Source organism: Uranotaenia lowii, chromosome 2 (genome assembly GCF_029784155.1).
Source record: "Uranotaenia lowii strain MFRU-FL chromosome 2, ASM2978415v1, whole genome shotgun sequence".
Classification (NCBI taxonomy): Eukaryota; Metazoa; Arthropoda; class Insecta; order Diptera; family Culicidae; genus Uranotaenia; species Uranotaenia lowii.
In genome coordinates this window covers 249,390,649-249,408,883 of record NC_073692.1, presented here as the reverse complement: position 1 = coordinate 249,408,883, position 18,235 = coordinate 249,390,649, and the positions used below count along the sequence as shown (strand labels likewise).

Here is an 18,235-nt window from a genome sequence, read left to right as displayed (position 1 = left end):
TACGAAAAACACGTGCTTCGATCCATCCATGTATCATTGTATAGATCAATGCAAAGTCAGTCTATCGTCTTTGCTTCTTCTAGACAATAATACGGCGTGGAACAAATGGTCTTGTGCGGCAAGAAGTTTTCTCAATTCACGCTTTTGGCTCATTTTTAACACCTTTCATGCTTCCTAATCTAATCTATCCGTCTATAATTTTCATTACTTTCATTTGATATTCTTCCTATTAGAATGTATAGTTCACCGAAATGCCATTAATCATTCAATTAAATCATAAAAATCAGTGGTGATAATCTGTTAACACAATGTTATAAACTTTAAGAAAGAATAATTAAGAATTGAAAGATTATAGACGGATAGAAGATTAGAATACTACCTTGCAGTGGTTGATACGGATAGAGTAGTAGCTCCCACCAAACAATAGTAGGCCATGTGGTTCGCCCCATGGCCATGTTTGTTCGCACTAAAAGTTTCCGTTTGTGGGGCGAATCAAGCATGGCTTACTATTGTATGGTAGCTACGACCACACCAATCCATCCGTATCTACCACTGCAAGGTAGAAGGCAAAGAGATGACAAAAGTGATGAAAAGTTTCTCAAATTAAAATTACCCTTCTTTCCTTTTTTACATTCTTTCTCAGAGAATATAGCATTTCACCGATATAGCCGATAAAAATAATTTCATTAATAATTTTACGGTGATTAACTCTTCATTTCGGAAGAATTAACTGTATTTTGACGCTTCACTTATATGGATGTTTTGCGACTTGGCTGTACCCGATCAGGAGAGCATATCAAAATAATAACTCAAACATATCTCACCAAGATATTTACATCTGATTCAGTTATGATTAAGTACTCCAAATTTTCGATCATAAGTTTCTCCAATCCGAATTATATCTTATTCTGATTGACAGACTTGAATGGGGTTGAGCTCATTTTCAATTATCAAGATTTTTTTTAGGATCGTCCTAAAATAAAATGGTTATATCTTATTTTGATATACGTACAACTTTTTCTGAAACACGGACATCGAAGTCAACGGCCCAAACCAAACATTAATGAGTTTCGCTCAACAGATCCATAAAATTTAATGCAATTTTATGGAATCCAAAAATCGGGCATGGTTTTAGAAAATAATGTGGTTTATTGACATCCCACTAGAAAATTTTCTCGTAGCACTCATATCTTGATAAGATATAATTTTCATAGGTTTTGTTCTGCCCAATATCAAACTATGCTATCTGAACAAGATATAATCTTGAAAGGAGCATATCTAAAATTGATATAATTTAGCTATGACCGCATAGATTTTTTGATATAATTTAAGATATTTTAACATCCTACGAGTAGTGAATAATAACTCATTTAGATAGGAATAAATTAGTATCAAAATATCTCATCTTGATATAATTTTATTTTTCCCTCCTGATCGGGTAGCCAGAGATCATGAAATAGCCGATGGTACACCCCAAACAGCCGAAGCTCCAAATCAGCGGTAATTCCATAGTCATGTGCATTCGGCATCACATCCGTTGAGCCTTATGTCAATTCGACCTTTTCTACCGAATGGATTAGCTCGCCTCTACACAAAATTGATTGATTTAATGTTGAACATTGTGCTCGACTTTTATGGCTCTAAGATAAATGTGACCGACTGCGTTAATTTACAACCTATGCATTTTAAAGACTATTTGACGATTATACGAAATAACTTGATTTTTTTTATACCGTGAGTTATTCCATAAACCAAGGTCTGTATTGTCTTTTATTTCGAAAAAGATGTGGTCACTGCTTGTAATTTGATTTTGAAAGGATTCTTTTTGAATTTTCCCCGACTAATTTACAGTGTTCCAGGTAATGAAATGGAACACAAGTGTCATACAAATTTTGAAAGGTTTTCAAACATGCACAGAAATACTACACAAAGCTCTACAAAGTGAAAAAGAAAAATCCGGTAATAAAAGCAAATATTGATAGACGGAAAAATGCACAACCAAAAGATGGCAGAGATGTGAACCAAAAACCTAACTTGGCCCAAGTCTCCAGTTAGTAGTAATATCACAAAGCAGAAGTTTCTGACGCAACATCCGTCCGATCGCAATTTTGTTCTATTATGTATATCTTGATTCTCCCTTACCAAATAAGGGTTCTTATTCATGTTGAATAAGAATTGGGTTAATGGTAGGACTTGCTAAGCTATATTTTTCCAATATATCCAATAAAGTAAGATAAAGTGATAACGATATCGCATTTATGAATAATAAAATTAACGTGTAATAGAGGAGCAAGCTTTTCACGATTTATCATAAATATCGGTGCTAATACGTCCATACCAACAGCACAGCTAAGGGATTACGTTCACATGACACCTGATTAAAATACTATCGTACAGGTTGGCATTTGAGATTGGAATTCACCAGGCAACGGATTCCTCTATTAGTCCATCAGATAATGTTTCCAAACCAAATGAAACCATTTGCTGGTCCTAGAATGACATTCTGAATGCAACATAAAAACGGTATTCAGTACAACACGCTTACTAATTCTGAATGTTTAGTAGTACCTTGTCTATTATTATTTCTAAAAATGGATTTAACCATCGAAATTCAAAATTTCACCTATCTATTAAATGTTTGCATGCTCCAAATTCACTTTATTTAAGTAGCTTTCCTAGAAACCATGATGGAGGAGTCGTTCTGAATGATGCGGAAACGATGAAAGTGTTCTAAATAAATATCTTTTGCAACAATGAATACATACATACATGTAGCTGATACTACTCTTCGGATAACTGAAAGTTTCTGATTTTTCAGGCGTGACCATTCTACTATCCCTTACTGTATTCCTGAACTTAGTGGCGGAAACATTACCTCAAGTATCCGATGCGATCCCTTTGTTAGGTAGAACATTCTTATTACATTTACGTTGAGTGGAATCTTGTTGATGCATTTTGTATATGTGTGTGTGTTTTGATCACTTACTACATGTATAGTGAAACAGTTTCGGATTGACTTATTGATGTTTACAAGATATCCTCGTTTGCTAATTTTTTCTAACCTAGCTTTAACAATAAAACAAAACAGAAAATCGTGCTCACACTCTGAAAATCTGCTATTGTCTGTTTGGTTTAGACAATCTATAGGTTCAAATTTTTCTATACATCGGAAATCTTTGTATAGAGTCGCATGTGATAATACATAATTGTTAAAACAGTGTGTGAGCCTCTTCTTTATATTTTGATAATCCCATCGATAAATGGTGGATAAAAGTAACTTTCTCTATCTGTCTAGATCAATAAATATCATTTAACGTTCAATGCCATTCCAATTTTATTTGTTAAGCTTAACAATCCTAATTATAGTTTCAACACTGAATTCCACCTCTGAAAAAAAAAAAATGCTTAAACATCCCGATAGGAAGAGCTTGCGACATTTCAAACGTTAAATGAAACTATACCCAACATTACTGCTGTGCATATCAGATTGTTTCATACTTGAATGAAAATAGAAAGACATTTTAATCAATTGTTTCCCATATTATAGATGAGATTTCATAAAGTCGCCCATAGGATATGTTGAATTCTTCCACTTGAAGTCTCAAAATACGATTGGGCGAATTACAAGGATTTTACAAGTTCGAGTAGGTTTATATTCCGACAGTAAAAAATTGTGGATTTCTAGCTCCTTGATCTTACTATTGGGAACTACCTATCACATTACATCGTAGAGTTCACAAAATGATTTTTATTGTTGGTTCAGGTGGTGTTTGTGTATTATATATAACCATCCAAAAAAAAAATCAAACTGTTTTGGGTTCATTTGGGGCCCAATAACAGCTGGGCCATTTTTTGCAAAATATTCAAAGTTTTTATGGGAATTTGTATGATAAAAGTGAGAGCTATAGTCGAATGCTTATCAGAGTCCATGGCCAATCATGCAGAACATCGATGTAAGCGGTCGCCATCTACCGCTTCAGGACAGCAAACCGTGGTCCTGACCCTTGTTGCACAAAATATGTACTTAAAAAATATCTTTCTGTGTACTATCAATGGCGGGTCATATTGAATCGCATTGCAAGCTGGGTTTGAACGGATTATAGGATATTTGAAAATCTTTCAACCAATCGATTGTGAAAAAAACACATTCCAAAAACCTTGAAAATAACTTAACAAAACTCCGGGATTCGAACCCTGCCTAAAAATTAACAATCTCATATGCCAACCTCGATACATCCGATCAACATAGTACTTGATGAACATATTCTGAACATTGATTCTCAAGATCAAAATATATTCGTTAATTGATTGCCAAATGTTTTGTCTTGAAAGATAAATGAACGGTTAAGGGTTCGAGTTCTAAGGAGGTTGTTCCGAAAAAGCATTAACTTTTGCAATTACTCTGCTACAAAAGCAACATTAGAAATTCTATAGAAGTAAAATATATCAAACAATTTTAATATTGCTCTAATGGTTTCATTCTACGCACCTTCTTTGAACAAATAATAGATCTAAAATTTAATTTCAGGACTAACTATACTGGTGTCTCAGACTGTATTTTCATTGTTAGTCGGTCATGTCATAACAAAGACTAGTGAAGCAGTGCCACTATTAGGTATTATTTCACAATACAGTATCGTATAACATAATTAGCCTTAACCAACTAATCAAATTATATATTAAGGAAATCGTTAACTAATATAGTTCAGCTAAATAAAAGGATATTTTAAACCCGAACTAAAGAGAAGATAAAGAAATCTTTCAATGAGCAACTGAAAATAAGATACGTTTTAAATACTGCCGAAACCAATTCCATGATTGTTAGCTCCTACTATCACTGATATCTTATCAATTACCAAAAATCCATCGGCCTTACTCTAATGCATGATAGAAATAACACTTGCTAAATCCTTCTATGATTTACCTTCACTTGTTTCGTTTTTTTTACAGTTGCTTACTGTGGAGCACAACTTATCAATACATGTGTTAAAATAACAATTCGGAAGCATTCGTTCGATGCTTCGGCGTAACAATGATTCTGTAATATATTTAAAATTAAATAGTAAACTGACGTAGTTAGTATTGTTTCACATCTTTCTCAGTGTAATTATTGGTGCCTGGATAAATGTTATCCATCATTGCAGCATTTCAACTAACACTCACAGAGAGTTGGACACTAAAGTTATTTGTTTATCTAAGGTGCCTGAAATCGTACAAAAGTTTGATGCACACATTGCGAATCAAAATATTGAATTTGTAATACCATTGGATAAAGCATAAATTGTTCAATGGCCAAACACCTAGCACAAGGGAAAGTTTTGATTTGATTTAAAGCATTGCGTTAGCCATGAATAAGAAAATTGTGTTTTTAAAATATTTTAAATCGAAATGAAAGCAATCTATTGTTCTGTGCTGAGATTGATACCCATGCTTTGAATTGTTTTTTGTGAGATTTTTCTCAATAAAAGATTGAATTGCTTTTTGAATATCCTATCATCTGGTTCCCTTCCGAAGGAACCGAAGCTTCATATGATTATTTCTGTAGTTGTTTAGACTAAAAACCCCAAATGGCGTACATGTCGCAAGCTCTATTTAAACAAAGTCAATATATTTCAGAGCATATAAAGCCACTTTTTCCCATTCCCACAAATTTTGGTTTTTAAAGAATGGTATTCGGAACAACACAACAAGATATTTCAAGCCACTCTGAAACAGAACAATCTATATTTTTAATCGAGAGTATAATACTTTAGTTTCGTTAAAATATTTCATTGAATGGTATGGCTCATGAACTGTTCTCACTCTGTTCTATGTTAATTGCTTGCAAGTGTCTGCCAACTATGAGATTATTCCAAACTCTACTAAACGTATGTCGATGTATGACGATCCTAACTAAAATGTCAAATAAACTTCTCCACGATTAAATGATAAATTAAACTATAACTATACATGTGCAATTGTTAATCTACAGCTCTAACAACAATTTCAAATGATACCGTGAGTAACAATTGCACTACACAACAAATACTAATATTAAATAAAATATATATAAACTAACATAAATAATGATACTTACCGTAGCAAAACATTTGTGTTATACTGTATGCTTCCTTCATTGGATTGGGTCCCTTCTCTTTCTACTTAGTATCCACTCCTTCGGTAAATGTTTCGTTTAGTTTAACAAAAATATTTCTCTTTTCCTAACATATCGTATTTTCACGCGCCTGTACACAAATCGCTTCACAGCTTCGCACTTCATATTGTGTTAGTTTCTGTTCACACGTAGGCTAATTGGATAACGCTGCAAATTTCACCAAAGTATTACATAAACACTACTGTTCAATGAATCGCTAAACACCTAAATGAGGCTACCTTCTCAAATAAATTCTGTAGCATTTTATATGTTATGCATGATTTACTAGCATTCAATATCCTTAAAATACAAAATAATACAAATTTCATCGCTTCTTTCAGGTACATATTTCAATTGCATCATGTTCATGGTTGCATCGTCTGTAGTCCTCACGGTGGTGGTTTTGAATTACCATCACAGAACGGCGGATATTCATGAAATGCCTCCATGGGTAAGTACCATATGTATGCCTCAAACTGAAAAGTTCAAGTATCACTGAGTGTGGTTCAACAAAGGATTAAAGAGGGAGAGGATTCACATATTCAAGAATACATACATTCGTTTTATAAACATGTTCAGCTCTCTAGATCTCAAGACAGTTGAGCCTTCGGAGGACAAACAGTCAGAAATAGGAATCATTCTCATCACGCTTGGCATAATCATTTTATAAGTTCAGCCGTTTTTTTTTTAAATAATAACGTATGCATTAAAATAAATAGACAAAATTCTCGGTTTTTTCCCGGGCTACCTTACACGCACTCAAAAATCTACCCATGCAGCCTCTATCATAGTGACCAATGAGTCAGCAATAAAATTTGACACCCCTATTGGCGATTTCCAGCAAAACTGTTTGACATGTAGCGCCAACTGATTTTCACTTTTCTGCATTCACGCTTTTTTAGGGGTTGTTCTATTTGTTTTTTTTTTTTTTTTCTAAAAAAACGTTTCTTCAAGACACGGCATGGATCTAAAAATAATTCAGAATCATGTAAATACTGTTTTAAAACTGATTAATAAATAAACTGTAAAGATTCTAATTCCGGGCAGGCTTTCCACGCTGTTGCACTGTGGCACTACAAACACTGATGAACTGATGTACAAGCTAAGTCTTGAAAAGTGTGTAAAGTCCCGACGACCGTTTTGAATCAATTTTATGTTTTTTGGTTGAGCCACCAGATGTCTCCAAGGACACCAGAGAGAACTGTCAAGAAGAAAATGAAATGTAAACAAAACAAAACAACAAACTTTTAGTCAGTTATGAAAAGGTCGTATCTATTTGACGAGTTTAGATCAAATTGATGTTGAAGATTCGTTACACATTTCTGATTTGCATTATCAAAATTTTACGCTTAATGCTGTTTTTCGAATTGCTTCAAACTAGCATGAAGCACTTAATATAAACAGGTATGATGCGTGAAAATGCCCGCTCAGAGAAGCCTAGAATCTGTATTTCTTCGTTGGATTGTTAATTTTAAGCTCAACTGGATAAAATAACTGGTTCGTCTGGCTTGTTCAAAGTTGTTATTTAGCCTCTACGAGAATCGAGAATCGAGGTAAAATAAACCAGATGAATTTACCTTGCTGTGAATATATTGAAGCCGTCCATTTTCCTACGATGTTAGTTTATTAATTTTTGAGATCATTTATAATTGCGCTCTTTCAAGAATCAAGTACTTCAAAAGTTGATTCGGCTTGTTTAAATGATAGCATTTGAAATTATGAATACGTTTCTGGAATTTTATAATTCAAGCTTGTATATGTGTCATTTCGTCAGTCTCTCTAGTGACAATATTATAATGATGCTATTTTTCCCAACTGAAATTTATTCTTAGTTCATCTAATTATATACATAGAGCAATTCATCTAATTGTTTTTAAATTTATTTATTAATGAGCTCAAACACCATTTCGCCCTCTCGAAAAATTCTTACTTGCAAAAGAGCTATCTAGAAACAGTGCCATCTGTTGCGCCGTTCAAAAGTTACAAATCAAGCAATAGATGGCACTGTTTTTCGTCACTTTTTAACGGCTTCTTTAAAAGAGAGCACTAGAAATTTTACACAAGTTTTTGAAGATTTTTTGTTCGAGCTTGTACATCAGTTCATCAGTGCTACAAAGTATTTGGCCAACTGAAAATTAACGTATATAAGTTAAAACACGGGTTTTAAAAGTATACTCGATTACGTAGTTAAACAAACACAAACACATACAGGATCTTAATGAAACTTGATGTTTCCTCGAAGAGATTCCTTTTTCTTAACCTCAAAGCGTACATCTTTCGAAGAAATGATCGCTAGCATCTTACAAATGCTGAAACCAATCAACCAACCCACAGAAAGTGTACTATGTATGCCGTAAACCGGGATTCGATCTCATGCCCGCTGGTTTAGAAGACTTGAAGGCTATCCTCTACGCCACGGGCTGCGGCGAAAGTTGACTTTTTCTTATCTTTTTGTACGATCCAATATTGAATAAATTACCTTTGGACACCGAAATTCTACAATTTCCCCTTTGTCTTGATGTTTCTATCAATAATATCATCCTTTTGATCGCAGAGCTCTCTGAGTGTGATTTCGAGCTGCAAACCGCCAATTGAGGGATGAATGCCCTCATATTCAGATGTTAAAATCCCAATGATCAAATAAATTTGCAAAAAAAACACCTCTATTAGTCAAACTCTAACAACAACCAACGAAAACAGTAAAGGTACTCCGTTTAGAAGCGTGCGCGTTGAAAGAACGGTTGTCCAGCATGCTGAAAACGGACTCCTTTTGGCTACTACAACGTCTTGACACTCGAAGATTACAATCAGAGCATCGAAAGAAAGCCTTTTTCCGAACGGTCGACTATCTTAAGAGCAAGTTCACTGGTGTTGGGAAAAAGTGGTAGAAATTTTGACATTTTGAAAATTTTACCATGCAAAAATGTTTTCAAGATCTTTGGGCGTTGTATTTTTTACAGCACTGTTTCTATTTCAGCCATATGTGATAGATATATTGCTATTTTTGCATCACAGCATGCGAAACTACAACACGTGTTGTGAAAAAACTTGAAGGCCGCAAATCTTGAAAATGTTTTTGCATGGCAAAATTTTCAAAATGTGCAAAAAGTGACAAAATTTCTACCACTTTTTTCCAACACCAGTGAACTTGCTCTAAGCGACGAGAAGCTCCAGAAATGCTGAAGAAGAAGACCGAGGGAAAAGTGGCTGGCTTCATTGCTGTGTGCGCTTAGCCGGGGGAAGGTCGGTGCAATGGGCAAACAGTGAAAAAGTGCATGTCAAACATGGACAAACCTACACACTCATTTGGGGGAACACTTGAACAGTTGTAAAATTGACCCATTATTGCGAACCTCCAGGATCTGTCAAATAAGGGGTCATTTTTTTACTTCAATATTACACATTTTTTGGAAAAGCCCGGAAAAGTTGTTGGCAACGGCGGATTGTAGTAAGTGTTATTTTTTTATGTTTTGTGTTCTGATTTAATAAAATAAGTTTTCATTTACAGGGCCGGACATGGAAATATGGCAGAAACTTTCGAACGTTCATTGCTGGCAAGAGGAAAGTGGAAATGATGCAAAAAATGGCAATTTAAGATCTCCTGAAAAAATACGATTCATCTAATTGGTTTGAATTTCTTGCAGATTTCACCATCCTGTTTCCTGCGATGTTTTGCTGCTGCAGTTTAAATTTCATCTTTAAAAAAGTGTGTAAAAGTGTTTAAATATTTGTGATTATTGATTAAAATATTTTATATTTGATAAATCCAACTCTCGATTTTACTTTTTTGCATGCAACATTTCATGTCACACAAAAAACTGCTCACATCCCCACCGAGTGGGCAAGCGTTTGAAACGTACAGCCTATGTACCCTATAAAGGGTACAAGGCCTGTACACCAAAAAGGAGTTAACCCAGTCTTATCCGATAACGGGTCAAAACTACACTATAAGGGGTTGCGCCAGATGAGTGTGTACATGTTAGAAAGAGGCACTCACTTCCACAGATCTCGCAGCTGCAGGCAAAGACGCAGTGGCTGAATTAAATGGGCCATTTTGCCAAGAAAATTGAGGAGGGATTAAAAAATAAAACGATGAAAAAACTCCAAAAGAGACTCCCACGTACCTATGTTTTTTTCTGTCCGCCATTTCGAACTTTCCGATAAAATGCGCACTGGCCGCTTGGAAAGATGTGGAATATTATTCTAAAAGAGCGCTTATAACAAATTTTTACAACCTTCCATGGAAAATTTACAGAATATATCTGTGTTTGTTTATTTTTATTCAGCATCCGAAAAAAGTTCATTTTTTAATGTATACGTTATTAAACAAATGATATATCCATATGGTTTTTCTCGTGTCTAGTTTCATAAATCGCCTACTTTTTATTTTCAGATTAAGTCAGTATTTCTTCAATGGCTGCCTTGGATTCTGCGTATGGGACGTCCCGGTAAGAAAATTACCCGAAAAACCATATTGATGTCAAACCGGATGAAAGAGCTCGAGCTAAAGGAACGATCCTCCAAATCACTACTTGCTAACGTGCTGGATATTGAAGATGACTTCAGACATACTACTGGTGGAATCACCGGTTCCACTACTGCAATAAGTACATCCGGGTGAGCACGAAAAAAATCGTTCGAACGTTGTCATCGAAAAACTAACCGCATAACTTGAATATTTCAGATTTTCAAGACCAACAACAGTTGAAGAGCACCATTCAATGTCTGGTTGTTCCCACAAGGATCTGCATCACATCTTGAAGGAATTGCAATTCATTACGAACCGAATGCGGAAAGCAGACGAAGAAGCAGAATTAATCAGTGACTGGAAATTCGCCGCCATGGTTGTTGACAGGTAAACGAATTTCGTTGAAATTTTTAACCTCAATTCACCAGATTACAAATCCAATCAACTTATTCAGTCTGAATGCTGAGTTCCAATTATAACATGTTTTAATACAATTTCATTCTAAGGATTTTATTTTAAGAGAATTACACTTTAGCTTAGATTGTACAAAGAAAAATTTAATTTGAAACATTACAATTTAACCAACAAATTGACCTTTATGTATTTCGTTCCAGATTCTGCCTTTTTGTATTCACGTTGTTTACGATAATTGCTACAGTCACTGTGTTACTATCAGCTCCACATATAATAGTGCAATAAAAACGAATTAAATTTTGATATAAGAACTTGTTATATAGGTGATCTATTAAAATTTATAAGATTTTTTAAAAAGAAATCATGTAAATCAAGTTAGAAGTTAATTAGACTATTAAAATAGATTTTAATAAAAACAAAATTGATCAGTTTAAAACTGCCGACAAATAATGATGAACGACAAAATCTAAAACATCACAAGTAAACATCGGATGAATACGTATAGATAAAAATGAATCGATAAAAAATATTTTTTTAAAAACACAACTGATTTGATGGAATAATATCTTTTAAACATTAATCCTCAAAAGAACTCAAGCAACTGTTCCTGCAATCATTACCAAAGCACTATTGGAAAATTACTGATGAGTAGCCTATTCAAGAGCATCAAGATAGAGCGAGACAGAGAGAGAGAGCTGAAGGCAAGCACGCACGACGAAGTCTACTGTTGCGTCATCGAGATATACTCCACCATCTAAGGAACTTGAAGAATTCAAAGAAAAAGGACCGTCAACGGGAGAAACACAAGGATTATGATCAATCATAGAGAATGAAAACAATAACGCTAAGTGTAACGTTATCGCGACAGGAAATGGAATTCATGCACTATACCGTTAGCCGCATAGCAGAGAAAAGAACGCTCTTTTCAACGTATAGTAAAATATATGCTAGAATAGGGTTAGTTTTAACGCAATACAAATAGGGATTATCAATAAACTATTGAAAGAGTCATCTATATGTAGATGGTAAAAAGTTACATCTGATTTAAAGATTACAAGCAGATCAAAGCGTATATATTTCGGATATACGCGTATAACAGTTGTTCAATAACAGAACTACCGATACGAACGAGTAGAACTATTACAAATTACATACAGCGACATCTGGAAACACACGAATTATCTCAGTATAACTGAAAAAGGAATAAATTACGTGCACTGTTTCGTAAAGAATTTAGTTGATAATTACGTATAAGTTTACCAATACTAAACAATAATAGTGGAATATAAATAGTATTATCAAAAATATCTATATTCACATCTGTTGACAATCCTGCTCAAAATTTAATAAAACAAAATTGTGCTAATCGAAGCGAATACATCGTGTATTAAAATACATACGCAGTCAGTCACTACGAATAATGTGGCTGGTAGTTTGGTTGATAACTTCAATTAAAATGCAAAGCATAGCTTGCAAAAGCAACAAAATAAACTTTTGAAGTTTCGTGCGAACAAATTTTATTTGATGTTTTTATACTGAATATTTTCATACTTTTAACACCGCGTGAAAGGTAGTGTCATTTTCGTCTATAGGCAAATGTGGCTTACTTTTTCGAGCGTTTAACGATTTTTTTAAACAGAAGATTAACTCTATATTTCTGAGCCAATTTACCAAAGATTAAGTTTCATTTATCTATACCGACTAAAAACCATCCTGATCTGAATCCAAATGTAACGCTTCTTGATAATATACTGATAACAATATTTTCTACAATCAAGATAATCCAAAACATTATAGTAGTTTATCATATGGATTCAGAACTGAATTATGGTTGCTCCTATCTACGATTAAAATAATTACATAGGTGTTGATCGAATCGAAAATCAAAAAAAAATTAGTTATCAGACTATGGTATCTGAAAAAAGGCATACTAGAAATGCAAACATTATCATCATCGGAGCCTTCGATCACTTTTCGCAAAACTTAATATATCGTGTACACTCAATAATGAAATGTTATCATATGTATCTCATTTAATACAGTAGCAGAGTTATTGAATTTGCGATCGCACTTGGCTCGTGATTACAGCACCCTATACTGCAGCGTACGGCCTTCCTTCGGGAATGGCTGTTACCCCAAGTATTCTGCATAGCATAAATGCATATTACATATATCGACACCAACAAATGCAGTAGAAAATCAAAATAATTCAATGCAAAACAATACTCACAGTTCTATTAGCTTGAATGATCAATATCCAAAATTCTCATTACAAATCACATGCAAGGAACGAGAGAGAATCTATAACAACAAGATTTGCAACAATATGAATTGCTCTAAATTACATACTTTGTGTTAAACGGAATAAAAACATTACAGCGATGATATACTTTCTCGAATGATTGACAATAATGCTTTTCAACTATCTACTCTCATCTTTCCAACAAGAAGAATAAATAATCAAAGACACCACTAAACGCAAATTAGAAATAAGAAGCATTTTAAGCGAATATGTGCTCAGATTCAATTATTTTAAGTCCAATTCCTACAGTTAAAAAAAGTTTGAAAAGTTTTATAGTTTTTTTTTTTTGTTTTACAGGGTGACAAAAAAGTCCGGTCGCACAGGAAAATCTCCATATTTCAAAGAATCATCAGAATCAATCAGAAAATCTGAATCTAGCTTTTATAGCTTTATTCAGTAACTCATAAAGATACTTCACAGACGATATCTTAGGATAACACCACCTTTCTCTGATCGAACCAGCTTCAGACGTCTCGGAAAGTCGTCGCAAGCGATGCGCACGTGCTCCATCGGCATCTCGTCCCAGATCTTTTTCAGCCTTGGAGTTCTCACAGACCTTGGTCGTCCAGATCGTGCCTTGTCCTCGGTGTCTCCGGTCTCCAGGTACCGATTTATGGTCCGGTACACGAATTTTCGGTTGATTCCGAGCGGTTTTAGGTGTTTGAATATGTGTCCGGGTTTGTACCCTCTCACATATTCAGCGATAACAGCTGCTCTTAACTCTGCCAAGGCTTACAACTCAATGTAAACAAACTGCACAGACACGAAACTCTGCCACTTTGGGCAGCAAAGATAGCCCTTTCATTTGAAATATAGATGGCATCAGAGAGATGCAACGTGTAGGCTTTAGGCGACCCCAAAAAAGTGTGACCGGACTTTTTTGTCACCCTGTACAAGAAGCGTCAATATGTAGACGGAAAACTTATGAAGACATGAACAGGTACAGTTTTCGATTGTACACAAAAACTTTTAAATGTCTTAAAATGATCTTTTTACAGTTCTGTGAAATTGGAAAGATTTTTTTTTGATAAAATCAGCTGGTCAAAGTGAAAACTTGTGCTTCAATACTGTAAAAAAATTGCAAATAAATAGCTTACTTCATCACAAATTTGTTAGATCTGTTCATTCAGATAAGGCATGTTTAATGCATAGCTAGGCGTTATTAGTTTCTGGAGTTTTTTTTTCGATTTTTTTAGGAAAACGTCTCTAAACAAATAAAAACGTCTGTTGGAAGGACTGAAGGGTCGGATAAAAATTGTATGGAAAATGTTTCATCGTAAGTCGGCATGAACTTTTTCATCAATTTGGCAGAGGAACGCGTTTTATTTCCGGCTTTCTGTAATGTTTTTTGGAGAGATGAGAGATATAAAGTTGACGTACTTGAACATTTATATTTTACTAAGCTATCTTGAAGACCTAAATCCCGATTTAGGGAGTTATTTCTTCAACTGACAGTTTTGAAAAGTACAATCTCTTAACCCTTCATTTCATAAAGTTACAAATTCGCAACAGTTAATGTATGGAAAAATAGAAAAATCGTATTTTATTTTAAATTTTTTTTCTTGATGAATACAACTGTTTGAGAAAACTGTTTGAGGAAAAATAAAAAATCATGAAACGAATGAAGTTAAAAATGAGTTAAAATCAAAACAATTAAATTAAACGGGTTTGCTGGATCTTAGTCCTAAATATTTTATGCTTTTATGAATGACATGAAGACGACTGTGTTCTAAACGAAAACTAATATCTTTATGTGCATTTGCTTTTCAAAATTATATGGTTAGGTACAAAAGGTACCGAATACCATACCGGATTTGAACGGATAAATAAAATTGAAGAATTTGCTTGCTTCAGTATTAACATGTAAAAATTACTGAAAATATAAAACCCTGGTTCTAATATATGTTTAAATTAAAAACCGAAAACATATGTTAAAAATCTGGAACGTTAAAATTTTCATAATTTTTTAAAATCACTTATGTATCCTAGATTTTGTAAAATGTACCGAGAATTTCAGCATCTGGTGGAAAGCAAAAGAAGCTCATCCCAATAAAAAATTTAAACCAAAAAAACTTAGTAAAAAATGATAACGAGTTCGAAGCACAGTACCACCAAGGTAGGTTTCTCATAAAATATACAGGATGTATATAGGGATCTTAGTATATGGACAGCTGCCATCTGTGCAGCGAAATGACTAGTCTGTACTCCGCGTTGTAAGGTATCATTTCTATTATTATCGTCAATCGACTGTCTGACATTAGACACAGAGAACGTATATCATCGAGAAAAAAAATGATTTAAACAACCAAAGAGAATGAACATCATTTAAATTTAAATATAAAAGTTTATCGAATAAATGAAAATATCTGCATTGTCTGCATTTGTTACATTTGGTTAGACTGAATCCCCAGATTTCATTTCTACCATTTATCATTGAGTTATTATAAGTGTTCGAACTTTCTAAATTTCGTTGAAACCAGAATGTCGACGATAAACTCGTGAAATTTCTAATATAAGATCGGTTGTTAGAAGAACTGTTAACGTTGCTCATCGTACAGTTTACGTTTCCAGTAATTGTACATATGTAACAACAAACATTCGTTTTGTGTTGTTTTAGTGTAACGGTGATCGATCATTGAAAATCTCGTGTTACAAGATGTTGCTAGACGATATAGTACGATGCAAGCTTGCAGTTTGCTTCATAATTTAACTTTGTTGACAATGACAGATGTAAATAAAAAATAAATAAAACTGCTGAAAATTCACGTATAACTGATCGAAGTAATTTGGTGTGAAACTAAATAGATCTAATTCAAAATGAATCAATAAATAAAACGCAAATCATTATAAATGCCTGTCATCGGATAATGATGTTAGCAAAATTAGTTTCGTCACATTGACGATTTTATTAAAAGAAAGACACGTAAACATAAAAGAGGAATAAATAAAAGGAAATAATTTTGAAAAAAGGTAAAACCCGTTAGAGCAAGTATTAGTTAGCAAAAGAAAACTATTTATGAATGTTATGTAAGAGAATGTTTTGGATAAAATTTAAAACAGATACACACTATTGAATTGAATGTTTGGCTGGTACAAAACATTTATACACTCGAAGATGTAGTCACAGCCCTAAACATTTGTATAAATGTTTATAATATATATAAGTGCATCTATGTAGGGTATTTTTACAAGATTTGTTTAGTATGTTGCAATATGACAAAATGAGATATTATTACGTATACACAAAATTGGAATAAAAATAACTCTGAAAGCATTTTATCGTTCGACCTTATTGAAAAGAAATCCTATAGATATGAAGGAATCTATGAATCATTTTTTCGATTTTTCTGGTCCGGGGGTCGCGTAAAAAGCCTTGAATGTTTTGGATCACTCAAAATTTTAAACTTGACAAATTTTCTGGAAAAAAAACATTTTTTTCAATTTTTTATGGTCGGGGTCACGTAAAACATATTGTTTTTTTTTTTCAAATCACTCACTAGAAAATTTTTCGGGAAAAATCATTTTTTTTCGATTTCGGTGGTCGGGGTCGGGGATCGCATAAAAAGCATTGAATTTTTTAAATCACTTAAAATTTTAAACTTAAAAAATTTTCAGGAAAAAATCATTTTTCCTATTTTTTCTGGTCGGTGGTCGTGTAAAAAACCTTAAATTTGTTACATCACTCAAAATTTTAAACTTGAAAAATTTTCGGGAAAAAATCATTTTTCGATATTTTCTGGTCGGAGGTAGCGTAAAAAACCTTCAATTTTAGAATCTCTCAACATTTTAAACTAGAAAATTTTTCGTGGAAAAATCAATTTTTTCGATTTTTTCTGGTTGAGGGTCGCGTAACAAAATCATTATTTCCGAATTTTTCTGGTCGGGGTTCGCGTAAAAAACCTTGATTTTTTTTTTAATTACCCAAAATTAAAAACTTGAAAATTTTTCGGGAACAAATCTTTTTTTTCGAGTTTTTCTTGTCGGGTGTCGCGTAAAAAACCTTGATTTTTTTTTAATTTCTCAGTTTTTTTTAGTTAATCATTTATTTTTCTTTCGAAGGCTCATTTGCTGGAAGGTAAGGAGCCAAGTGATATTTTACATCTTTCAGGTGATAATAATTGAACATTTTTCGGAAAAAAAACTGTAAAATACGTAAAACCTCGTCCCAAGAAAGAAAACTCTCAAATCCTTCTTCTGCTGTTTCCAATTCTAAATCCAAAAACAGATACAGATATTGGAAATATCAAATCAGTCAATCTCTTTGACAAGAATTGAGTTTAGTTTTTCGGCACTTCAATAACGGTAAGCATTGTCATCATCTGAATCTAACAATAATTTTAAAATGCTGTCTTAAACGCAAATATTACAATCGATGTTCCACAGTAGCTCTAATTTGAGGAAAGTAAAAGCAGAAAGTGATGGTTCAATTAAATATTACCAAACCATCTAGTTTTAAAAGTAGAAGATAAGCTTCTCTGAGAAAACAGCTGTCAAAACAAACTTTATTCAAACATATTTAATTTGAAATATCTGATTGATAGATGTAATACTTAATTAACTTAAAGGTTCGGAAAGAATGGAAAAAATCAAATTTACATAATTTATTGATCGAAGTTCTGACGAAATCCTAAATTTGACTATTTGAATAAAGTCAGGATAAACTCACAGCTGCTTAACAAGTATTTAAGTATAGGCCCAACGTATTTTTCACTTTCTAGAAGGTAAATCCAAAGCAATTGAAGAATTTAGGAGCTCGGAATTTGAAGCAAATACAAAACTCAGAACCATTTGTTCGTGATGAATTTAGACATATAAGGGCAAAATCGTGACAATTTAAAAAAAAAATGTTGTCTCTACTTTTCATAACGTAGCTCTAAATTCTGAAACGTAGAGCTAGATGAATATCAAAAAATTCAAT

General features: G+C 33.4%; 1 protein-coding gene across 10 annotated transcripts in view; it reads left to right on the top strand.

Moving 5' to 3' along the window:
• Nucleotides 1–16,591, top strand: part of LOC129747743 (neuronal acetylcholine receptor subunit alpha-7) — a 45,369-nt gene extending 28,778 nt beyond the window's left edge. For 6 of the 10 annotated variants that reach the window (XM_055742086.1, XM_055742081.1, XM_055742090.1 and 3 more), the window contains 5 exons: nt 2,819–2,905; nt 6,475–6,584; nt 10,527–10,750; nt 10,818–10,988; nt 11,216–16,591. In XM_055742086.1, coding sequence (XP_055598061.1) covers nt 2,819–2,905; nt 6,475–6,584; nt 10,527–10,750; nt 10,818–10,988; nt 11,216–11,300 — 677 coding nt within the window. In that variant the 3' untranslated portion in view covers nt 11,301–16,591. Of the gene's footprint in view, nt 1–2,818; nt 2,906–4,528; nt 4,616–6,474; nt 6,585–10,526; nt 10,751–10,817; nt 10,989–11,215 lie in introns of all 10 variants that reach the window. The other 4 variants (XM_055742082.1, XM_055742083.1, XM_055742088.1 and 1 more) reach the window with 2 other exon arrangements.
• The last annotated feature ends 1,644 nt before the right edge of the window (nt 16,592–18,235 follow it).